This window comes from Ruditapes philippinarum, unplaced genomic scaffold (assembly GCF_026571515.1).
Source record: "Ruditapes philippinarum isolate M1 unplaced genomic scaffold, ASM2657151v2 ctg2656_1_1_1_1, whole genome shotgun sequence".
NCBI lineage: Eukaryota > Metazoa > Mollusca > Bivalvia > Venerida > Veneridae > Ruditapes > Ruditapes philippinarum.
In genome coordinates, this window is record NW_026861372.1 from 97,684 (window position 1) to 123,916 (window position 26,233).

The window sequence follows — 26,233 nt, forward strand, 5'->3', positions numbered from 1 at the left end:
AACTCCGCCTCGGGTGTTATTTCAGGTTGCAAATATGCACCATTTCTCTAAGAGACATGTGATTTTATAAATGGTATGCTGAACGATCTTTAAGAATCAAAGATCAAAAATACCTGTCAGTGACTGAATGTACATGTCAAGTTTGAATTTTCTAGACGCGTACTGCTGTCCCGACAATGAATGTGTTACGACTAAAACCTCATTCCTAAAACACAAAACAGTCACGCGCACCTTGCACATCCTTCTTTACACCACATACGATCAACTTTTGTCTATCAACTTTCATTCATTTTTTTTTTCACAATGTCATTTATAAAAATGCAGATTTATTTATCGTGGTACAAATATATAATACAATAACGACATAATTTAAACCCATACGAGCGACTCGGTCCAATATTTGTGATAGACAATGCAATGAATTCAGATGCTACTGCTGTATATTCCAGGTGAAACAATTGATATTTCAAGGTGTAAATCACAGTCACATGGAACCCCAGCTTTAACACTACTCATCAGAGAAACATTTTTATTGGAATTAAAGTAAAGGGTATATAATCATCAGTATGCATGGTATACCCAACATTGTATGATATGTCGTAAAGAGCTTAAATTTGTATTGATTTAAACAGCTTTTTCTACTGCTGGACATAGTAGAAACTTCAGAATTATGCGACAGTATTGTTTATTTTTGTTTTGTCTCAACGTGTCCAATATTTTTCTAATTCGTAACATGTTTTAGCATGTTGTTAGGTTCGAAATAGTTCTTCCTACATTGTAGCTTAACAGTTGATTTTGATATATTGATCAACACCAACACTGTTTATCAATTTTTTATTACATGCTTTTCGGTGGTTTATAGAAATATATCAGTGACATAAAATTGGTAATTTCACTGTTTGAAACAGTGAAATTACCACTTTGATAATTTCACTGTTTTGAATTTAAGCCCCTTACGTTGTTTCAGTGAAATACCAGCGTGCACAGTACTGGGAACCAACTTAATGACGTGACGTCGTAAATGACGTCACGTTGTATTATTTTTTGGCGCGCTTTTCATTCAGTAAGCCCCTTACGTTGTTTCAGTGAAATACCAGCGTGCACAGTACTGGGTACCAACTTAATGACGTGACGTCGTAAATGACGTCACGTTGTATTATTATTCGGCGCGCTTTTCATTCAGTATTAGGTTTAATGTCTTTTTAAAACGTTTCTTTGCATGTAATAAAAAGAAAATTTGTTTAGTTTAGTGTAAGATCGAAATATATTTCACCTTGTGAACACCAAAAGTTCATATTTCACTCGTGGCTGCGCCACTCATGAAATATAACTTTTGGTGCTCACTCGGTGAAATATATTCCGATCTTACACTGAACTAAACAAATATCCTCTATTTCACTATAAGAAATCATCAAAACATCAAGTGTTTGACAGTCAATAGTCTCTGGAATTCTCCTCACTTAAAAAGAGTCTTTTGTTGCGTAGTATTCGGTGGACAAACAAAATACTTAGCACTGTGTTTAAAAGACTGATATATAAGACCTTACATGCTTAAACAGTATCTGTCCTTATGTATGTAAAACAACATCCTTTGTGTGATTTTACATTTACATATTATATGTGTTTGATATGATGAAAGTTTTTTTTTATAAAGTGACATATCATATGTGTTTAAAAACCTTACAAATTGTATGTGTTGGATAGGTAGCAATATTTATAGCATATTGCATATATTTGATATAATGTAAACTTTTGATAAAAGTACATATATATATATATATGTGTTTGATAAACTGACATACAGTATATCTTGATAGATGACAACTTTTATGTGTTTGATAAATCAATATAAAGATCATTTTAATTTACATAATGTGTGTATCTTATAACTCACATAATGTATATCTCCGATTAATATCATATTTCATTTATTTTATTAACTAACATAATGTTTTGGTTTTATAACTAACATAATGTATCTTTTGTTGTGCGTGCGTGTGTGTGTTGTGCGTGTGTGTGCGCGCTTGCGTGCGTACGTGCGTGTGTGTGTGATCGAGTTGTAATGTATAGTTTTAAAATCAAACTAATTCATATAACATTTCAACAATATTGCTTTTCTTGTTCACATTTTCTAAATGCTTGATAAAACCGAAATGTAAAATCAAGAATGATATATTATTAAATGCAGTATTGAAAAAATGTGTGTATACGTAACATTATCATTTAAAAGAGCCTTTCAAAGATAATTAGTGCTCGCAAATTTTTTTAAGCCAAACACCGACGAGGATTTTTCAAATTTTCAGGTTTCAAATCTTAATAGAACAGATTTTATATAAACTGGACGTTTTATATTATAAAACGCAAGTGGGCGGAGCTAAGTTTCGAAGAGCGCTAAAGTGAAATATACGCATGTGCAGAGATCTTGAAGTTTACTCCTACTAATCAATATTTATGCATCATGTTTTTTCCGTACACGCACATGTATATCGTCACTACGGCATAAAATTTAAAAAAAGAGGTTCATTGAAATGAAAACAGGCAAAATAACAGTAAAAATTTTTTATTACTTACGGAACCAGTATCATTTTATAATTTCCAAATAAAAAGTTCACTTATTCCAACAAAGTATGTACTGCAGTATGTAATATTTCTTACTTTTTTATGTAAATATTACAGCCCGTGCCGCTGCAAAACCGAAAGTAGGGTGTTTTTATTAATTTTACATTTATTTTTGACAATATAGATCTACTGCCATTTGTCCGAAGATGATATGTATATGAACATAATAAATATGTATGATGCATATATAATCAAGCAGCTACAGGTTCATTTCAGCCCGAAAAATATGTCAAGGTAAAGGGCGAGGCAAGACATGTCGACTTTTTGTAGCTTATTGTGAAGTTGCAGTACATGAAAATCGGGCACATGACAAATCAGCACATAAATAAAGCATTCTAGTGTTCCGTGCTATACATCTTTTCTACGTGTCATACCTCCTTTCCTTATTACAATGAATTTTCACTGCATTGTTATCCATCGCTGGTTTGTTTTTAGCAGAGAATGACCTGTGTATGTTCAAAGAGGGTACCGTTTGAGAATATTTCGCAAAGAGGGTACCGATATGGATATGCACCGTGATATTGTCTGATTTACCTAGACAGACTGCAGGAATAAGCTATGCAAAACACGTGACCCGAAAATGTGTACCGCTACCTCTTCCAAATATGGTTATACACATTTAGGCTATCGTGTGACGTCACGCAGTGTGTTGGGCGGAAAAAATGGGCGGAGCACTAAGCCGGTTAGAGTGCATATTGGATGTTCTTCGTAAATAAGAAAGCTACAGTCGCTTCGCAAGCTCCGCTCCTTTTTAGCTTTCTTATTTACGAAGAACACCCAATATGCACTCTAACCTATACTTGTGTCGTGGTTTAGCAAGTTCACGTGATGCCTTGTTTCTTTATTCATGGGAAACAATTGCTACATTGAATATTGATACTGATCATGATTCTTCTAACTAATTACACAATATTACCGCAACTCGATATAATAAAGTAATAAATTAAACAGACCCAGTTTCAAGTTTCAGAATTGCTTTACCTAAATTAACGTTAAAACTACCCATGCATTAGTTATATGTCAAACAGGAAGAAAATATAAATTTATTGAAACGCTTTATATTCGGATCTCTTTGTACAAAAACGGTACTTTTCCGTATCACCAGTTACACGGTGAAATTATATTATGATGGTGTAAAAAAGGTAGATTATTTCACAAGGAAAAAAGTACAGAAACACTGCTGCTGTGAAATATGTACTTATATGTTAATTTGATTGTTCTTGGTGTTGGATTCTTTATAGGTAAGATTATGAATATTATTTTTTATAATAAATATACACAAACAGTTAAATAGATGTTGTAGCTAGCCTTTGTTTCATTTAAATATCTTTGTATATAGGTAAGATGTTATAACGCAGATTTGGACTGGGTGGGGAAACTGAAAATTAATATAAAATTCCAAAATCCAATATAAATTTAAACACAACTTTATTTTTAAAACGATGGATGGTGAATGATATAACAATATATTTTATAATAACATAGGTGATTTATAAAATAATTGCATAAGTATGTAATTAAGTAAAACTAATATTTAATTGAAATTGTAACATTACATTCTTACAATAGGGGAAGAAGCAAAAATGATATACATAGTTATACAATTAATTTAACCAATATAAGTAACAATTTAGTAATTAGCTTGGCAGTGAAAAGGTATACCGAGATCTTGGTCGATGACTTAACCCGAGCGATTAGGTACTTAATTAAAACATAGAAATTAGCCGAATTATCTTGTTTAATTGACCAAGATTAATTTATTTAAAATGTATTTAATATGCACAAAGAACAAAATAATTAATTGAATCAAAACACATTGTTTGCAGATAAAAATTAAGAATTTAGATTTTAAGAAAATAGTATAAAATAATTCTTGTAACAAAAATTTAGCCTGATGTAATATAACAGATTTAGTTACAATAATTGATATATATATATAATGCATGTTAGATTTAAATTCTCTATTCTTATATTTTATATTTTGTTAGATTCTTTTTTTTTTATTCTTAAGAAATATCAAGGAAAGTAGATAGAATATTTCTTATTATAGCTACACAAGTTTTATCAGCATAATGCTACTTTGTACTATAAGTACTAACTTATACACACATTACAATGTTATATACAATAAAACTAAGAATAATAAATGTTAAGAAATTAATGAAATATCATAATTACAAAGAGTGCAATATCTTGTACAATATAAAGTTTTAAAAAAATGATAATAAAAGAACATAGAAATAAATTTACCTGAAAATTAATATAAAATTCCAAAATCCAATATAAATTTAAACACAACTTTATTTTTAAAACGATGGATGGTGAATGATATCCATAGAAAAATCCACGGAGTTTTTATACAGAAAAGTGCCGAAAGCTGTGAAAAATAACAGGAAGCCATTTCCATTAACTATGCAAACATAAGTTAACAACAAATCACCTTTTTATTATTTGTGTTTGTGAAAAGTTATCACCCTGGCTTCCTTGTTTGTATAATAAACAAATTGGCTTGGACTTAAGCCTTTGAGAGTAATTGTAACTAATCAGTGCCACTATTAAGCAGGAAGACTTAAAATGCCACATTGTATTAAAAAATTTTACTTAGAGTTGTTTTTATAATATGGGAAATTTTTATATGTTTAAAAACAATTTTTAAGAAAAAGCTCCTTATTGAAGTAAACTTGCAATTTACTGTAATTAATGTTTTTAACAAAAATCTATAAAAACATATGATCATTTTGATACTAAACATGACCATATTAACTTAAGGAAAAATATAAAAATAATTACATATTACACATACAATACAATGTACATAAAGTTGAAATGACATTAACATAACAATGCATAGGTATAATTACAATACTAATTAATAAACTTGCATAATAAAATTTACATTATAACAATTGCCTGGACCCCTAAAACTTTGGTCCCCAAAGTTGAAATGACTGAGAACATACATTGAAAAAAAATAGCATTACAAAATTTACATTGTAACAATAAAAAGATACAAAGCAAAATAGAAGTATATACACATGAAAGATATGTACAACATTTAAATTGTTCTTTGGCCTGATGCAAAGGTGTGTACCAGAAAGTGTAGCTTTGTCCTAGGCTAGAACAAACAGCAATGTATTTTCAATTCGTATTTTGACATAAGGCGCTTAATTGCATCAATTGTATCATCCATTCGAAAGGATGTTTCGGCCCTGATCGTGTTTATTTGAGCCAACACATGGCTCACCATTATACACGTTTCATTGTCTCTATGACAATTCCCTATAACAGGGAGTGTTAGTTTTTCCGGAATTGGCAATTCAAAAGTGTGAACCCAATGTTCATTTGCAAGATGTAAATCAGCAATGTTCTTAAAAACGACTCCATAGTTTAACCTTGATATGGACTTACTGCACGTTGCCGGCTGGGTGAAACAGAAAAAGAAGGTCAGGATCCAAATGAGCATGCCCCCAACTTTTAGTTCTCTTAAGGGTGGTTCTAAAAGAGAAAAAAAATGCATGCAGGTTAGCCGGGTTGAATGGTGATCAGCCATCCTATAGCACTATAGACACAAATAATTAAATTTGTAAAAGTTGGCTTAGCTACATGAAAAAAAAATTTTGATTTGGGGACCTGTTCCGAAACAAGGGAAAATAATTTATAGATAAGTACCATATGGATTTATCAGAGAATAAAAGTAAAGGCACTCCCAATCAAGACAATTTAACCCTCTATATCCTGTTTCTCCTCACGTGCTCTGCTGCGAGTCATCATCTTGTGCAATAAAGGTTTCCTAGCTGCTTTCCTTATAAGATATTCTTGCACATCCTCAATAGCGCATTTGTCCTTGTTGATCCATTTTCTGGACTTTTCAAACTGGAAGTGCTGTTTACAATTACTGTGACCATAACTTATTATTTTTCCAGACCTTAAGTCTTTCATTTTTTTCAGGTGTATTCCTATATTATATCTGTTGTACCAGACGGGTTTTCCTTGTTATTGACTTTTACAGTTTGATTGGTATTTGTGTTCCTTGCTTGCTTTGTTAACAACCACATACCCATTTTCTTCGAAGGGATACAGCTTCATGTTGCTGAGATAAGAGTTTGACATTGTTGTTCTATCTGGTGTTGTTGGCAAAGTTGAAGGATCTCCGGCACTTCGAAGGTTGTACCTATTCGCTGGGTGCATCAGACCAACCACTGTACCCACCACCTGTTATAACGCAGATTTGGACTGGGTGGGGAAACTGAAAATTAATATAAAATTCCAAAATCCAATATAAATTTAAACACAACTTTATTTTTAAAACGATGGATGGTGAATGATATAACAATATATTTTATAATAACATAGGTGAATTATAAAATAATTGCATAAGTATGTAATTAAGTAAAACTAATATTTAATTGAAATTGTAACATTGATGGTATACATTACATTCTTACAATAGGGGAAGAAGCAAAAATGATATACATAGTTATACAATTAATTTAACCAATATAAGTAACAATTTAGTAATTAGCTTGGCAGTGAAAAGGTATACCGAGATCTTGGTCGATGACTTAACCCGAGCGATTAGGTACTTAATTAAAATATAGAAATTAGCCGAATTATCTTGTTTAATTGACCAAGATTAATTTATTTAAAATGTATTTAATATGCACAAAGAACAAAATAATTAATTGAATCAAAACACATTGTTTGCAGATAAAAATTAAGAATTTAGATTTTAAGAAAATAGTATAAAATAATTCTTGTAACAAAAATTTAGCCTGATGTAATATAACAGATTTAGTTACAATAATTGATATATATATAATGCATGTTAGATTTAAATTCTCTATTCTTATATTTTATATTTTGTTACATTCTTTTTTTTATACTTAAGAAATATCAAGGAAAGTAGATAGAATATTTCTTATTATAGCTACACAAGTTTTATCAGCATAATGCTACTTTGTACTATAAGTACTAACTTATACACACATTACAATGTTATATATAATAAAACTAAGAATAATAAATGTTAAGAAATTAATGAAATATCATAATTACAAAGAGTGCAATATCTTGTACAATATAAGGTTTTAAAAAAATGATAATAAAAGAACATAGAAATAAATTTACCTGAAAATTAATATAAAATTCCAAAATCCAATATAAATTTAAACACAACTTTATTTTTAAAACGATGGATGGTGAATGATATCCATAGAAAAATCCACGGAGTTTTTATACAGAAAAGTGCCGAAAGCTGTGAAAAATAACAGGAAGCCATTTCCATTAACTATGCAAACATAAGTTAACAACAAATCACCTTTTTATTATTTGTGTTTGTGAAAAGTTATCACCCTGGCTTCCTTGTTTGTATAATAAACAAATTGGCTTGGATTTAAGCCTTTGAGAGTAATTGTAAGTAATCAGTGCCACTATTAAGCAGGAAGACTTAAAATGCCACATTGTATTAAAAAATTTTACTTAGAGTTGTTTTTATAATATGGGAAATTTTTATATGTTTAAAAACAATTTTTAAGAAAATGCTCCTTATTGAAGTAAACTTGCAATTTACTGTAATTAATGTTTTTAACAAAAATCTATAAAAACATATGATCATTTTAATACTAAACATGACCATATTAACTTAAGGAAAAATATAAAAATAATTACATATTACACATACAATACAATGTACATAAAGTTGAAATGACATTTACATTACAATGCATAGGTATAATTACAATACTAATTAATAAACTGGCATTATAAAATTTACATTATAACAAAGATAAGGGCTATTATTCTTTATAATAAGAGTACATTTACCGTTAAATAGATAATTAGCTAGGGTTTGTTTCATTTAAATATATTTGTAGATGAAATATTTTCACATTATTATTAAAATGTTATAAAGAGTAGCGTTCTCTACAAAACTGTATAATAACACCTGTAAACACAATGAAACAATTATAATTGTATATACATTTGTATCATAGATCTACAATAGATTTTGGTACTAAGATTTGTGAATATGTTTTTAAATATTTTTGTCAACCACATACATTTCTAGTCATTGTTAATAATCATTGTTTATAAATTATAAAAGTTCTTTTTGTTGCTGTTATTGTTTCGAATTATAAAGGTTTTGATATATGAATTGACCAGACCTTTAACTACGCCAATTTTTTGGGAGTCATGACATAAAAAATGTTTCTTGTAAACCTACGTAATCACCCTTCTTGGTTTAGAAAGAGAGGCTATAACATCACCAAAAATTGAGAAAGATAGTTAACTTAGATTTTTTTTATATCAGTGCTTTATTGAAATATAAACTCTATATGTATGAATCATATATCATCAAAATGTAATCAATCAGGTGTTCAGTAAATAGTCAAAAGGTTTTATTTTACAGTTGGTGTAGCTGCCTCGGATTGCTCCGGTTCTGCAACAGGTATTTTATTGTTTTGTTTTATGTAACTAATGATTATAATTATTGTCTAAAAATGTTAAATATGAACTAAAATAGGTATGTGCAAAATGTTCATAATTATTGCCCTAAAATGTAAAGTATTAACTAAAATGGGCATAGGCAAAATTGTTGTTTAAATTTCATTACCTGCAGCTTTTATGTTTATATTTCGTTCTAAAAAAAACAAGCGAACAGTTTATTATTCATCATGATTATGAATTATATAAACTATAATTATTTTAGTTTAAAAAAAAATCACCAGCTATTTTCTCTGATCATTTTTCTCAATGAAAAGTAAACAAACAAAAATTTGAAGAAAAAAAAACAGCATTGAAAAATGTCCAATTTCATGAACAACGATAAATGAATACCTGAAATATATATTAAATAAAATCAACATACTTTCGTTTTAACACTTTTGTTGCAAATCAATATGACGTTGGCAGATTATCAAATATTCATGTCAAATTATATTTTATTCGATTTTAATGAGTTCCACTGAGGTTACAAAACTGTAATACTTGACATATTATTTTACTGGGTTTTGCGTTTGTGTTTTGTTTGTTTTGTTTTCTTTTTTTTTTGTGGTTTAGTGTTTCGTCGCTCCAAGCACATAAATGCATGTACAATATACTAAGAATGAAATTTAAATCGATTATTAGTGCATTTTGTTAGCGCGAATTGAGTGAAAAGCAGGGAATTTTGCGCAATAAAAATGATCAATTTGGGAAAAACGAGGTCACGGATTGATCTGAAAATTTGCACAAAAGTTCATGATTCAGACCTACATCAAATGGTTCACAAATCTCGGAAATATTTCCAGTCATGTCATGTCAAAAGGCTTCGTTGGAATCACTTCAATAGTTATATAGCATTAATTTCATCATTAGAAATATAATATTAGACTGTTGTGATAGTTGTCAATCTTCTACTTTAGGTAAAAATATCAGCATATAAAACTAATCATTGTTAGTATTGCATAAACACTGTAATTGGAAAAGTATTGTGTTTATTTTAAAACTCGACAAACGTGTGTTTTATTATATCAGTATCAACAATACAATACAGTACATCTATATTTAGTCAAGATGACAAAATTTTGGAACAACACACAAATGACAAATAATGTCTATATTGAACAGAGTAGGTGTATTAAAGATATGATACTAGAATAAAATTAAAAAGATCGTTAAAAACACTTAATAAGAAAGAAGAACATGTATATTTCTATGAATAATTTAATTAAATGTATGTAGCTTTTATGCGGGGATCAGTACAAAAATGAGCATTACTACCTTGCAGAAAGATTCAATAGGAACACACAAGTATTATTACGAACATTGTTTATTAATAAAAATACGAATAAAAATTCCCACTGTATATAGCTAACCAGTTACCATACAGACTTATAATATATCTAACATTTTCAGATGTATGCAATAGAATAATTCCTGAAATTCCGAATGTATCAACAAGAGATCCAACATATGTGATGACAAACGAAACGTCACATTGGAAATTTTGTGACGTTTATTCAATCAATACCTCTCAATGGTACAGTAGTGAAACACGAATGAGCACTAGCTGTCCGAGCAGCATGTACATGTGTGGAACAAAGTTTCCTATTTGGATGAACGGTAAAATGTTTTACATGCAACTGCTGTGAGATAATTGAATCGCAAAACATACAAACTCCTTTTTTGAGCAGGATTGTTTGCTTTTACATTTTACTTTAAAGACACTGAACGAAATATTCAAAATAGTTTTTATGATAATCAATGATGATAGACATTTGACGTCAAAATACAAGCTCAATTTTAGTTAAAGCAAAAAGGGCTAGTCTGTCAAACAATGCAATGCGCACTGAAGGTTAAAATATGGCGTGAAGCGACATAGTACTGGCTGTGTCATCATCAGACTGTTATGACTGACATTCCTCGAGCACATTTGGTCACCACGAAAAGGTGGTCACTTGGGGAGGAAATGGGAATTTCTTGTTAGCTTTCGAGGAAGGCCAATATGGTTGCTGATTAACCGCCAGGATATGACCAATATGGATGTTAAAACGGCGTTAAATTCAACCGGCCGACCGACCAACCAAACAAACAGACAATCTTATTGATCATTACATTACGTCGAAAGTCATTATATATTACCAATTGAGTGTGAATTTGATACATTCAGCATTTGTAGTGGATAACCTTATTACTGTATATTATTGCATATTATTTCTAGGTAAGAATCCGGAACCGGAAGAAGGTGTGATGAGTCGTACATCATGCCTAAGAGACTTTGATAGTTGTTGTCTGAATACCTACAAGCTAACAGCTGTCAATTGTGGAGAGTTTATGGCATATTGTTTTATTGATCTTCCATCCAGTTGTCATCAAAGATATTGTTTTGGTAAATATAAAGTATTTATAACATAGATATAAGAATTTTGACTAGTATTTTTCTCAATCGTTAATAATTACAAAATACATATATGTGATATGGAAATGAAAACATATACGTGAAAAAATATGATTCCCTGCTTAAAATAAACTAATTCAATGTTTAAAGATAAAAGAGAAGAATCAACAACTGGGTCAAAACAGACAACTACACAAGCAAGAAGCACCGCAAGTGCACTAGACAGTACTACAGAAATGATATATCCAAGCACTACAATCGGACATGAAAGTTCCACACATAGCTCTGCTGGTGTCAAGTACACGTCAACCAAAAGAGATTCATCTTCCCTGACAACCACCACAGTTACAATGCAAAGGTCTTCGGGACGTTCTACTGAGGTCGAGGACACGACAACCAATGGCGATACATTAAGCAAAACGAAAGAACACGAGTGTATGTTTAAGATTTATAACCTGTTATCAATTAATAATCCAGTAATGTGTGAAAAAACTGATCGTGTTGTTACACTTACATAATGTCCTTTTCATCCTCAATAATTGTATTCCTTTTGTCACTATTTTACATGGTATCACACATTCATATTAATGTAAAACTAATAACGTTGCATATAGTCCATTCAATATTTGTAGATATACTTCATCAAGATATAATTGTCTGATATTGTTTCAGCATCTGATGCCAATAACGAACTGCTTATTATTGCAATATCAGTGATTGGTCTTATGACAGCAGTTATATGTGGTTTGATAATTTTCATCATTTGGCGAAGACGGTATGTAATATTTATTTTACTTGTATGTTAACATCATGCGTATTTTTTCAAAATAAAATACTTCAAATTTGCTAATTTAAAGAGCTTTCACTATGTAAAAATAGTTTTCTAAATGGTTAAATTATTTCAGAATGCCGAAGGATACTGAGGATACAGACACCACAAAGGTGTATGAGACCTTAAAACTTCCAGACGACAAGACTACTACAACTAATGAAGGCGACAATACATACCGAATCGTTAGTTTCGACAGTTTGAGAGCCCCAGTCCAACTTGAAGGAAAGTTAGGAGACCATCACGGTAGCTTGCAAACATACAAGAGCTACTTCTCTAACGATAGTTACCAATTGACCAAAACTGAAAAAGAACTTAAGGACGAAGATGAACACTATGTAACACTTCCATAATATTAAAAATTATAATTTCAGCTACCTCGTAACTTTCTGTTTTTTTATCAATAATGCAGTATATGCGATCATGTTACCTTTTAAAAGGGGATTATTTTTATTAATTAATGATACGTCAACATCCTTCATGCATATGTAATCGTAAAAATTTGAGTTTTTATTTCTAAAAGAACATATTTTTTTTCGTGATGTGTTTGTATTTTCTACTTGATATTTCATCAGCTGCATAGTTTTAGAATACAAGACTTTAATATTTGCATTAGAATGAAACATTTTTAATTCTTATCTAAACGAAATTAAGCTGGTGTGAGCGAAAGAATCAGAAAATTTGATTTAAGATAAATTTTGTTTGGAAAAAGTTTATATAAATAAATATCCAAATAAGGAAGAAACAAACAAGTGCTCAGAACATTATTTGACTGTACATATCTGTCTATAGTTTCTTGTTATCTTTTCCAATCTCAGTAGATTGTATTATTGTTATCGTATATAACTATATAAAAGTAATATTTCTAATCCATGATTATTTTGACATCTTTTGAATACACATAAGAAAACATTCTGTGAGCTTGTTTCATGAACAAGTCAATTGTTTATAGAAAATTACCACTCGGCAGTGATTCTTCGTTCAAAAGAAAATGCCTATTGTCCTTGCGTCGTTCGTGTGTCTAGATTTAATTATTATGATTTTACACTCGGAGAAAGATCAATGCACTATGTTTGTATTTGCAATGTTCGGAATATGCTCGGAATATTTTGTATATTGAGATTAATTGAATAAGCAAGGTGCGTTCTACTCAGTAACGCAGTTAAAATAAATCAAATTAATCATACAAAAACAAATTTTTAAGATAATGTAGAACATGTTAATCCCACACCCGTATTCTACCATGTATTCTCATTTTGTTGCACTTTTATATATCTAGACTGTATTATATCTAAATTTTCACTTGTTATGTCTTCATTTCTCTTTTAAAGTCTCCTTTATAGCGCAGTTTGTATTAACGAAGCAATGTTTATATAACTTGTTTATACGTTGTTTTCTTTTAAATTTGCAAAACGTAGAACATTTGCTGTTTGCTCTAAAATTATTAATAATATATTGTATAAACATTTTCTAATCGTCGACATTAATGACAGCATATTCCGCTTGTTTTGACATGAAATAGATATAAATCACTTTTTTTAAACTAAAACTTCAATGATATCAAATTAAATGTCCATGGTTAAACTATTTATGGCAAGTTCATTTTGTTCAGGCTTCTAAAATTGACAACAAAGTGTAACAGACAATCTATTTTGAGAAATGATAAATACATGTACATTTCTACTTGAAAATATAATATGTCGTTTCGAGATGTACATGTATTTATTTAGAAATATACAGTGTAAATACATTTGTAAAACTGTTAATTTTAATTAAACGAGTTTACTTGATGCAAAAAGGCTTTAATATGTTCGTAATTTGTTCGTATGTGTGTGTCTTTGTGTGTGTGAGACAATGACCACAGATATGTTATATTGAACACAAAGTTTGGTTTGAATGGAAGCTTGAAAATTAAACGCAAACTCTTATTTCCTTTTCTAATGACTCATACACTTTCAATTACCCGATATTTTATTTCATCACTCTCAGTATATGGAAATGTTATGACTCCGAATTATGTGACATTTAATTCTACATTTCATCTTTGCATTCTGTTATTTCAATAACAAACCAACATAAAAGCAGTTAAAATCTGATTTTCCATGAGCCAATATAGTTCTTTCTTTGTCATTACATAATTGTAGCAAAGCAAGGTAAAATATTATACAAAGGGGACGTTTTTATCCGCCAAATTATAAGCAGGTGTATTAAAATACAGTACAATCAAATTGGATATTTTATGATCATTTGACACTTTACATATATTATGCTACTTTTAGGAACATGTTTAGTTGACGTGATATCTATTATTAAAACGATGTGTATATATTGTACTAGAATGTGACATGCATTAAGAATAAAAGAGCCGGTATTATTTGTCAAATGAATACCGCTGCTCTTTTTATACATGTATTCTTTCCGAGAAGATGGATAAACAGAGGCAACATTAATAATTAATTGATAAGTATATTATAAATGTTTTCTATTATGTTTTGGATAATTTTTATGCAAGTACAACTTCTCACTTGACCGATGCGACAAATTTGAATTTATATATTTATCTCTGTATATATTTAATGTAGAACAATCTTTTATCATTCTTTCCCTTTTAAAGCTTTACTCGAGTAGAGATTTTGATTGATACCGGTTTAAACACTCGAAAATCTAGACTGATATGCAAGTTTATATTGTTAATAAATTGATTAAACAATATCTAAAAAGTAATCAATAAATGTACTTCACTTATAATTAGAAAGTTGTTTTCTTATTTTTTCTTTTGTGATTTACCTAAGCGAAAGTAGAGTGGACACAGAACAGATGATCATGTTAGAAAGAAACGGAATGCTATTCATTTGGGGTTATCTTGTGCTATTTAACGCCTTTTTAACACCTAAGGCTTTTGTTGTTTTCGCAATCATGCATCATAATCCCAAACCAGTATTTCAAAGGCAATTAACACCGTTCAATATATTTTTTGCTTACACAATTACATCTACAATTACCTTTACAATTACTACAAACGTTATAAAAGGTCTCTGGGTGTTCTTTAAACTTTTGATCGCATTACATATTGTTATGTTATATTTCAATGAAGGGTATACTTTCACATTTTTTATGAAGATATAAATGACAATGACAGGGGTAATAGCTGTAAAGTCGGTGAACGTGTGTTAGCATGAAACTTGGACTATAAAATGCAATTACTTTTTACAAAGGTTGGGTTTATGAATTACGTAATCTTTTTGGAATTTAAATTTTCTGCTGCTTAAATAACTTAGGACGAGAAATATAATTTAAAACTCATCAAAACTAGGCACCTAGCGATGGAGAAAACACGGATATGTTATATATTTTTACATTTGGCGTTGTGTAATACTTTTGTTGGTATGTTTTTTCTATTATACTTCTTGCAACTAGAAATTTATACATATAAAGTAAATTTTTACATCAGTAAATATAGTAGAACTATCTTTTAAACGAGCTTTAAAGGTATTGAAACAATAAGTGTACACTAAATATATTTTTGTTCGATTGTGTAAGAAGCCATGTGCTTAAAAGCTTCTTTCCGATCTGTTCGCTAAAGGAAATAACGCCTTGCCCCTGACGCGGCTTGGCTCTACGCGGCTAAAGATCCTTAGATTACTATTCCGACACCTTATCTAAATAGATTACTGTAACATCATTTGTCCAATCACAAAAAAATTAAGGCAAACACACATACGCACGCACGCTCGGCCGCGCTTTATGGATCATAACAAAATTAGATGACCAATTGTCACCTTCCGGTCCTACCCTACTTTGTTTACAAACACAATTTCACTAAACAAGATATGAGACATTACGTGACGAAAATCATTAAAAAATGAATTAAAACCGTTAAGAAAAACGCTTCATGAAGTTGAAATCGTGAATTCGTGAAGTTGAAATGTCCCCACCGGTCTTTCGTACGTAAGTGCAAATTATATTTTTATACTCTATCTTTGCATTGTTTTACTACCAAGATATGATCAGTGCAATCCCGCGTGTTGTAATGAAGAGATATTAAAAGTCTTTATCATTCGTTATTGTATTTTGAAAAGCCTGGTAAGATATTATATGAAAACAAAACAACAACAAAAAAAACAACAACCAAAACACTTGATTCGTACGAAAAGGAAGTTATAAGTAGGTTTAGGGTTACAGATACAGTATAATTTAGAGGATAATCTATGATAAAGATCATATGACTCTTCCGTTGCGTAGATCTATTTAAAAAAAAATAGTGCAAATATTAGATACACGTTAAGTTGATGTTATAACTATTGTTTACTTGATGACGTGAATTTGACATACATAAGAAAAAATATAGCCGCTGTTATTTGCCAATGTGAAGCGCTGTTCTTTTTATACAGGAGATGACTAAATAGAAAACATTAATAAAGTATTATATTGATATTTTCTGTTCTTAATATGTTTTTTTTTTAATTTTTTTTTTTAATTATTTTTAAGGTATTATGCAAATATAACCTCTCACAGGCACTAATGCGACATTTTTAACTTTTTTCTTCAATTTTATATCTTTACCTATACATATTAAAAATAAGAACCTTATACCGGTCTTTCTCGACTAAATGACTTTAACACGAGCATGCAACTTATTCATAGAATGACGACTTTTTAAAGCTTGGTTTGAGTTGAGGGTTTGATATGCAAGTATAACTTGTTGATAAACTTATTAAAACGTTCTGATAGAATAAATGAATTTACTTTTCTTTGAATAAAATAGATGCCTCGTTATTCATTTTTTCTTGTTTAACCTAAGCGAAAGTACGCTGTTAACAGAGGGTCTTGTTACAAACACAATGATATCGTTGAAATCGTTGAACTGCTATTTCACACTTATTTAATAGGCTTCCGCCGTCAAACATATGCATCATAACTCCAATCCAGTTTTCAAAAGCCCATGGACAATTTTTAAAAAAAGATATTTGTACTTTCCATATACATATATATTTTTACTTAAACATTTTCATATGCATATATCTATAATTTCAAATGCCTAACAAACGTTTTTAGAGGTCTAAAATTACATAGTGTTTTCTGTTTTACTCTATTTTGTTTATAAACCAGTATTTGGTAGGAGGAAGTTTTGGAAGGCTATCTTAAACAACGCATAATTTCATATTTTCTTTACACTTTACACATGAAGATATGCATCATAAGGGTCGGATTTTATCACTAGATTCAGTAGAGTTTTAGTTCTTTAATATTGTTTCGAATAAGTGAGTAATACAAAATAAGCATCAATCTTAATTTGATAATTTTACAGTGAAATAATTAAAATGTAATCGCCGAACTATATCTAGATGCCGATGAAAAATCTATATGTATCATAAATGGAAAAAAAATCAAAGGAAATATTCTCCATCACGAATCAATTTACATTATAATTAAAGTAGCATACATGCAGTCTAAAGATGTGCACATAGAGCTGCGTCTTAAAGTGTCAAAATATCTTTTAAAAAATACGAAATTATTGTGACACCAAGACTAAGTGACGTCACATGGGAAAGTGCACGACGTAAAATAGCGCGGCAAAAAAGTAAAAGTTGGGGAAATCCATTTAAAAGCGTGAACACAGAATAAAACTGTTTTTGCTTGATTGCGAATCTTTTTAATATTTATGAAGACAAAAGATATTTGTATTTGAATGCAAAACAATACAAAAATATTTTACACAAACTTTACAAGTACATATATTATTGAAAATCTTGAATATATACATAGTCAAATGAATAGTTTCCATAAGTTAACAAGCATGATTATTACTAGACATAACATTAAGAAGCTAAAAAATCAAATAAAGTGTGAGTGTATGTATTTTGAATTAACAATAATTTTAGTATGTATAGTATGTAAATCAAACTAAATATTAAAAAACGATTTCATACTTTTCGAAAGATGCTTATTAGCATAGAGTACAAAATAAAAGCAAACGAAATTTCCATACAGTGTGATCACGTCTTTTTTTGCGAATAAATGAAGGGTGGAATATCTCTCGCACCTTGTAGCACCGGTAGTATTCTACATTAAAGGTACTGGTATCAATTATATGTGAATATAACCTCTGGAAAACAAATATTTTTTATCATTGTCAGCTCGGTATATAATAGATGGTATTTGTTACATGTAACACATAAATAACATTTTTCTTTGTTTATAAAACTTCCGCAAACAAAAATAATCTAAACATCAAATTACTGTACACATCATGGAAATAACACGGAATTTTTATATATCAATACATTTGGCGTTATTTTATTCTTTTGTTGGTATGTTTCTATTAGTTTTTACTTTTAAAAGTTTTCAGTAAATAGACATTTGCTTAGATATGCTTTTAAATGTCTTTTAAAATAGTTCTAAGGTAGTCAAACAATTAGTTTATACATGTGCTAAATTCTGACTGTATAACGAACGCAGTGAGCATAAAAACACACTTTCTAATAAGCAGTACTGAGAGTAAAGTTTCTTGCCCTGGGACACAACAACGGTTTTAACTGACAGGTCTAAAATCCGCACTGTTGGCAATCATTAGATAATTAGTCTAGCGAATTATAATACACCTGTTAAAATCGATTAGTTCTTGTTTGTGATAAAGTCTTTATTTGAATCAAGTTGACCTCTGGTTGTATCAGCTTATCTCGTTGGTCAACGGTTTACTTGTTAGACTTCTGCTCTTGCGTAAACAAGTAGAAAAGATCTTATAATAAACTCTATTTACATCCATTCTATCAAATTTATGCCATTGTTGACATACAGATCTCCATTGTACCACATTTGTAGGCTGCCAAGCTTATTCTCCATATAAAGCTGCTGTAGGTGTATACCGCCCTACCCCCAGATAAAAACGCATTGCCCTATTCTGTATCGCATCAATGCAGGAAAATGACTTATAACCCCAAAAAAAGCACCATTTGAAATGACTGGCCAAACCATTGAATCATATAATTTAACAAAAACATCATATTGCACGGACCCTAATGCTTTCGATTTCGCAATAAGTAACCCCGGTGCTCTACCTGCACTTTGAGCTATACGTTTAACGGCCTAATTATAATCAAGAAACTCATCAAGTAACAGACCAAGGTAAGTATTTATCACTCGTACAGTGAAATATGAAAAACAAGATCAACAAAACCATTAAAATTGTCATTACATATGTTGAAAACCGATTATGACCTTCCGGTCCTACTTTTCAAGTATTAATCTTTTAATAATTACCGCAAGCACATACAGAATTTTACACACTATGATTTGATCATATCATGATAGAGATTGTATGAGATTACTCGACTAAACTCAGTAAAAATGAATAACAACAGGTAATAAAAAATATAAAGGCATAGAAAATGTGGTATTTTTGCATTTAAGATATGACACTGAAAGATAAATATTTACCTTTATTTGTATTTTAACTTTTAAGTGTTCTGTCGACGCTTAACTTGACTTGCAATAAAAATTTAAATAACGATGACCAAGGTAATTAGGCGTACACAGAGTACAAGCTTCGACTTTACCAAGACACACAGGACAACCGTAAGATACCAAGCGGTGGAGGGGGGTGAAAACAAGATAAAATTACTGTGTAATAAATTAAATGTTATATTACCTTAAAATGAAATACATATATAACAGAAAAATGCCAAAATGAAAATTGAATAACAACAGCTTCTTAAAACTGAGGATAACTTATAAAATGATAACATTTAAAAAAAGAAATGTTAAGAAGAAGCATTTGTATGTACATAAAAGCCTTTTATCAGAGAGTTACCTTTGTTGTGACAAATAATTCATTTATGAATTCTGCTGATCAATAATACAATTTATTTATTTTCTATTGTAAATGAAAAAACAAAAGTAGATTTAAGGCAAATTAAAGACAAAAATATTTAAATGATCTTTTGTACTCAAATCACGCTAAAATGACAATTTTGAAAGTTCCTGTATAAATTCTATACATATGTTGAACAAAATCTAGATGCCGACAGAATCAACGAGTAGTTTTACAACCAGTCATGTGACTTAAACGATACCTAGAAGTTTCAATAACAGATATTGAGAATATTGTACATTTAAAACAAGACTATGCCATTCATTTGTCATGTTTGTTAACGTCTCTAGAGTTCACTGTGACACTATTGTGAAATCTTAACACTCTAACTTGACCAACGTTAACTAATAACTAAAGCCACCATTTTATTCTTAATAAGGTGAATTTTTTTGTTCCTGTCACTGCCTAGTGTATTCATTTTGAGGACATTTACAGAATAATAAATGAAAATTCAAAACGAAAAAAATAAAACATTTTGCCTGTGTCTCACTTTAAAAGGTGTAATGAGTACCTTTTACACTTTATGCAAAGAATGACTTTTATAAATGAATGATAATTGAAATGAATATTTTGATAATCGAAAATACACAAACAACCTCTGTTAGATAAGGAAACACATTCATATATGTTATTGTAATAATCAGTAATTATTGACACACAGCTTTAGCTCGTAAAGGCCGGGGAATGTTAAAATTGTTAATAATTATGTGACAGAGTATTTAAGTGAACTCTTTGTTCCATATATGTTCATTGAGTTAGAGGATAAAGTTGATCTTCTTTTCATTTTAATTTCAAGAACTCGACGTTCCTTTTTTCTTGGAAAAATCGACCAATAATACATTGTCAACTGAGCTCCCTTTGTGTTTGTCCTTTAAAAAAACAAAGAAAGATACATGTTTAATCATCTTATAGAGTGTCTAATGATAAAATTATTAATTATATTGGAATTATATAAGTGTGAATGTTCATCTGGACGGTTATTAGATAAAATGCAAGCACACTGGCATTTATTGATTTAACAGAGTCAGACAGATTACCTTTACTTCATGTACTTGTTTTTCTTTCTTTCACTCTTTTGAACCTCCACAAGTGACACTAATGATGGAATCGTACTTTGTGTTAATTCTTCTAAAGAAGAAAGGATTTTTAAAACTCAATATTTTTAAAGGCTTTGAGTAAATTGAATAAGTTTATTAATAACTAGAGCCTGTGTTGTTTTTGTTTAAACTTTGGGCGAGTGTAAAGACACGTACTTTTAAAAAGAAACTTGGTCATGTGTTTGGACGTTTGATTTAAAGGTAAGACTAAAACCAAATACAAATATCTTTTAATCAATACTTATATTTTTATCTATTGTTATAATCTGCTATAGAGGGAACTTGTCCTGAAAATGTTACAGCACTATCCAGCATGCCTCTCCGTCAAGTAAACAGGTTTTGGGGCGGACAGGGAAGTCTTAGTATCAGTGATGACAATCTGAACTATGAGTGGTACAGAGTGGTACATAATGGATGGCAATTTATCATGGTTGATTCGACCAATAAACCTAATTATACAAGCTGTTCTACATACTTTCCAGTTTACTTGAAAGGTTTAACTTGACACCTTTAATTATACCTTTTTGTCATGAATATTAACTGGCTCAGTTTGCTTTTGTTGTGATCATTTGAAATTAAAAATGTTTCATTTTAATACTTTTAATTACATTGAATTTGTTGTAAAATTCATTTAATAGTCCAGCAGTACGTTGGTAATTTTTTAATTTTCGGTAGAGTGATTTGTTTTGAAGGAATGTTAATAAGTATCATAATGATATATTTTCTGACCTCTGTAGATACACATCCACTTATTGATACATTAACTGAAACACCTGTAGACGTCGTGGCCTGCAAACGTGATTATTTGTTTCCATGTGATATACAGCATCAAGTGAAGATAAGGAAATGTGGAGATGAAATACAGTACTACCTGCCCCCGACAAAGTCGTATAGTGCATTCTGTTTCAGTAAAGTAGCTTCATTGCTTTTTAAAGAACTAAAAACAAAATACACACTATCACACTTAAAAACCTTGCTATGATAATTATACTTAAATCAAAAAAGGAAAAGAACATATTTGTATCTATTTATGTACTGATAAAGCAATTTAACTTGCAATCAAATCACAATTATCAAAGCTAGTTCATTTTATTTTAGCAATTTGATCAAATACGGTAAAAAGCCAAAAGAACACCGGAAATGCCTCAATTTAAAACACTGAAGGTTTTGAGCCTTTTCTAAGAAACAAATGTTGTTTTTTTTGTTTAGTTTCGCCCATTGTTTTCTCGTTTAGGGTACACCCTTTCTATTACTTAGGGAAAATACGCCGCTTTTCATGAAAAGGCACTAACGTGTCACATTGAAGGTTCCATGGAAATTGCCATATGTACAGATCTGCGGATGTTTCTTAATTCAAAACTTTACCATCTCTTGTTTTAATGTATAATTCAGCTCAAGCCGGTGCTAAGTGTAGGTAGTTTGTACTTAACAATACCGTCCATGAACAGGCTCAATCAAACCGAGTCTGCAACAATTTTGTCAATTATGCCGTTTTGAACTATCTTTAGGGATATTTATTTCCTATATTTGACCGCCTCCGTGGTCGAGGGGTTAGAGTCGATGATCCCCGGGAGATGCTTTGGTAGTTTAGCGCGGAGGAAGGTAGTCTAGTACTGGTGTAACTCTCCAGGAACGATGGTTAGGAAACTACCCGCCTATATGACTGAAATACTGTTGAAAAAGGCGTAAAATGAAACAAACAAACAAACAAAATTTCCTATATTTAGAACAATAAAAAAAGTTTAATATGACATATTTAAACACACTTACATTGTTATATATTATATTGCAGGTAATCATTCAAGACTATCTAGTGCACCTAATACATCGAGTACGGTGGATGTAAGACCCGTATCTACAACAAAGCCTCAAAATACAGTCACGGTTGTTACAAATACAACTACCGAACATGAAAGTACTACACAAAGTTCTACTGATGTCAATAACACGTTATCTTATGGCGATACATCTTCACTGAAATATCCATGGACAACAACTTCACTAGAAAATACTACACAAAGTTCTGTCAAGGACACGTTATCTTATGGCGACACATCTTCACAGAAATATCCAAGTACAGAAACTGCACTAGAAAGTGCAACACAAAGTTCTGCCGGTGTCAAGTTTCCGCAAACTTATGGCGACACATCTTCACAGAAATATCCAAGTACAGAAACTGCACTAGAAAGTGCAACACAAAGTTCTGCTGGTGTCAAGTTTCCGCCAACTTATGGAGATACTTCTTCACCGAAATATTCTAGCGCCAAATCTGAACTAGAAAGAACGACAAATAGTTTTGTTGGTGTCATGTCCACACCAACCAATAGAGATTTATCGTCCCTGACATATCCAATCACCACAACTACGTCAGAAAGAACTCCAAGAAGTTCTACATGGGTCAAAGACATGTCAACCAATAGAGATACTTCAAGCACAACAACACCACAGGAACGTATGTTTTTTAGATGTGTAAAATATTGTTTGTTAGATTTTCTCTATCGTTACTTTCTAAAGAAAATTGAATAGGTAGTTTAACCTATTTTCTTTTTAAACTGTTGCATTGAAATACGCATTTTTTTACTTCTTTTGAATTTTCAACACTGAACGGCTAATTGTTATATTATTTATAATGAATAACGAAAATGTTTCGTAGTAAATATGCATAGTAATAGTAATACATGTAGAATTACATCAGATAGAATTAATCGTCGGCTTTGTTGCAGAGTCTGATGACCATCAAAACCTGCTAACCATTGCGATGTCAGTGATTGGTCTAATGGCCGCAGTTATCTGTGGTTTGCTGATTTTTATATTTTGGCGAAGAAGGTATGTAACATTTTACTTTTGAACGTTATAAACCAGGTCAAATGTCAAATTATTCTTCGGCTATTTTTTAGGCGGATTGTAACACATCTTTCGGTCATATTTCAATGGTCAGTCCACCTAACCGACCTTCCTTTCTCAAATGAATGACTTTTGTCTTACAAAATCTCCGAATCTGTGGTTTGAGATAAATTTCAATAAATTCCTGGATCAACTGTGTCTTAGAAGTGATTTGTTTGTGTAGAAATAATTCAAAAGGTTATTTTTTTTATAGAATGCCAAGTGTAACTGATGCAACAAACGAAACAAATATTTATGAAACTTTGAAACCTCTGGACGCCAAGACAAAGAAAGAGAATAAAGGCGAGACTGATTACGGAAACGTTTGTTTCGACAATATGTGGCCTTCAGCAGAAGGTGAAGGGGAAATAGGATACAGTACATTTCAAAACAATATCTTCTGTGCTAATCATGACTTTACCCAAACCGAACAAAATCCTTATGACGAAAATGGACATTATGATACACTACCATAAGTGCAAAAGGTAACAGTGAAATACTGTTATTGCAATAAATGCAGCAAGTTAGCGTAGACACATAAACAATAGCTAAAGATGATTTATTCCAATACGTTTTGTGCTTTGATTACTAATATAAATTTGTGTTTTCAAAAAGAGTATTTTGATTACATATTGGACTATAATTAATGATTTGATTACATTTTATCAATTTCATACTTTACGACTTAAGAACACTTGTAATAAAATATTATTTCAAAAGATCAATAGATTCATTTATGGTTACATGAAAGTGGCTGATATGAGCGAGGAAATATGATAAACAAGATCAACAAGTAAAGGCGGCGTTCAATGAACACAACTTACGCAAGTCTAAAAGTATGTGTTAATATAATGCCATTGTGAATTCAAAATATTTTACAAACTAAATTTATTTAAAAGATGTTTGAATATAATATCTAACGAAGAAAACAAACGGCCTCGTTCAGAACATTGTATAAAACGCGGTTAACTATCTGTGTATTTTTCTTTTGATATTTATAATCTATGTAAATTGCATTAGAAAGTGCTATCTTTTATAAGTGTATCTAGATAGAGAAAAACGGAATGCCTTACTTTTTTCTTTCTTACTCGTGATTCTCATGGCATCTTTACATCAAACATTAAATAACATTCTCCAAATTTGTTTACTTCATTACTTAACCATTGTATGTATATAAAACCAGATAATGAAAGAGATTCTAGATGTTCAAAATGTTATATCAAATATGTTTTACTTGTTTTGTGCAAAGAATATTCTGTATTGTCATTATAGAATAAATTATATACGAAAAAAAATTGCTTTACAAATAATAAGATAAAATAGCAAAACTGGTTTCTTATTTATTTAAAGACAAAATAACAAATCTTGTTATATCAAATCATAGCTGCGAAACATATAGATCAAATTGGTATAAAACATATTTCTTCAGAGATATATATTGCTAATATTCCATTTTTTCTAAAACTAATTTTGAAAAGTTGCACAAGTTTTATACTCTTCCATTAACATTTTTTCGAATTTTATTACTCGTATTACATATAGGATATATTATATTTAAGTACATGTACACTAGTAATGATAAGGTTTTTCATCCGACACATATGAGAATAATTCTATGGAATGTTCTGTAACCACTGTAATTATTCATTGTTTGACAATTTAGGCATTCAAACTCGACACGAAAGACAACATAATCCCACAAAATATGCCGCAGACTTTAGACAAAAGAAATTTCACAGGATGAGGGAATTGTGCAGCCTGATCGAGTATTGAACCCGGGACCATCGGAGTACCGTTTCGCGATTCTACCGACTAAGTTATTCGGTCGTTTAAACATTTTCACCCCTTAATATTAAACACAGATAAATACAATATAGTTATGTTATAACCAATTTAAAAGATATATGGTAAATTTCCAACTGTTAAAGTATTTCGGCAAGTAGTTTTTACATGTTTAAAAGTGATATAAAATCTTGTTCGTGTCTTTCTTTATGAACATATATTATCAAGCAGCCTTTTTATTGTAAATTGAGAGATCCCTTTCATGTGCTAATAAA

At 30.4% G+C, this 26,233-nt stretch overlaps 2 protein-coding genes across 5 annotated transcripts; both read left to right on the forward strand.

Annotated features, from left to right (window-relative positions):
* Positions 1-3,631: 3,631 nt before the first annotated feature.
* On the forward strand, positions 3,632-13,239 carry LOC132715416 (uncharacterized). The gene is made up of 7 exons (XM_060698411.1): positions 3,632-3,860; positions 9,029-9,067; positions 10,516-10,722; positions 11,321-11,488; positions 11,648-11,932; positions 12,170-12,272; positions 12,403-13,239. The coding sequence occupies exons 1-7, from the start codon at positions 3,812-3,814 to the stop codon at positions 12,677-12,679; spliced, it is 1,128 nt and encodes a 375-aa protein (XP_060554394.1). The 5' UTR covers positions 3,632-3,811; the 3' UTR covers positions 12,680-13,239.
* A 2,197-nt stretch (positions 13,240-15,436) lies between these two features.
* On the forward strand, positions 15,437-24,779 carry LOC132715417 (uncharacterized). 4 transcript variants are annotated; one of them, XM_060698413.1, is made up of 6 exons: positions 15,437-15,710; positions 21,569-21,787; positions 22,031-22,201; positions 23,086-23,745; positions 24,017-24,119; positions 24,391-24,779. In XM_060698413.1, exons 1-6 carry the CDS (start codon positions 15,650-15,652, stop codon positions 24,650-24,652), a joined length of 1,476 nt encoding a protein of 491 aa, XP_060554396.1. In that variant the 5' UTR covers positions 15,437-15,649; the 3' UTR covers positions 24,653-24,779. The 4 variants fall into 4 exon arrangements, with proteins under 4 accessions (XP_060554396.1, XP_060554398.1, XP_060554397.1 ...); XM_060698415.1 differs by having other exon boundaries at positions 15,464-15,541; XM_060698414.1 differs by lacking the exon at positions 15,437-15,710 and adding an exon at positions 17,464-17,587.
* Positions 24,780-26,233: the final 1,454 nt, after the last annotated feature.

Excerpts from the sequence above, each read along its gene's own strand:
- LOC132715416 (XM_060698411.1), top strand. The coding sequence starts at position 3,812 with ATGTACTTATATGTTAATTTGATTGTTCTTGGTGTTGGATTCTTTATA. Across the intron at positions 3,861-9,028 it reads TGGTGTTGGATTCTTTATAG|TTGGTGTAGCTGCCTCGGAT; the intron begins GTAAGATTATGA and ends TTTATTTTACAG. Across the intron at positions 12,273-12,402 it reads TTCATCATTTGGCGAAGACG|AATGCCGAAGGATACTGAGG; the intron begins GTATGTAATATT and ends AAATTATTTCAG.
- LOC132715417 (XM_060698413.1), top strand. The coding sequence starts at position 15,650 with ATGGAGAAAACACGGATATGTTATATATTTTTACATTTGGCGTTGTGT. Across the intron at positions 23,746-24,016 it reads CACAACAACACCACAGGAAC|AGTCTGATGACCATCAAAAC; the intron begins GTATGTTTTTTA and ends GCTTTGTTGCAG. Across the intron at positions 24,120-24,390 it reads TTTATATTTTGGCGAAGAAG|AATGCCAAGTGTAACTGATG; the intron begins GTATGTAACATT and ends TTTTTTTTATAG.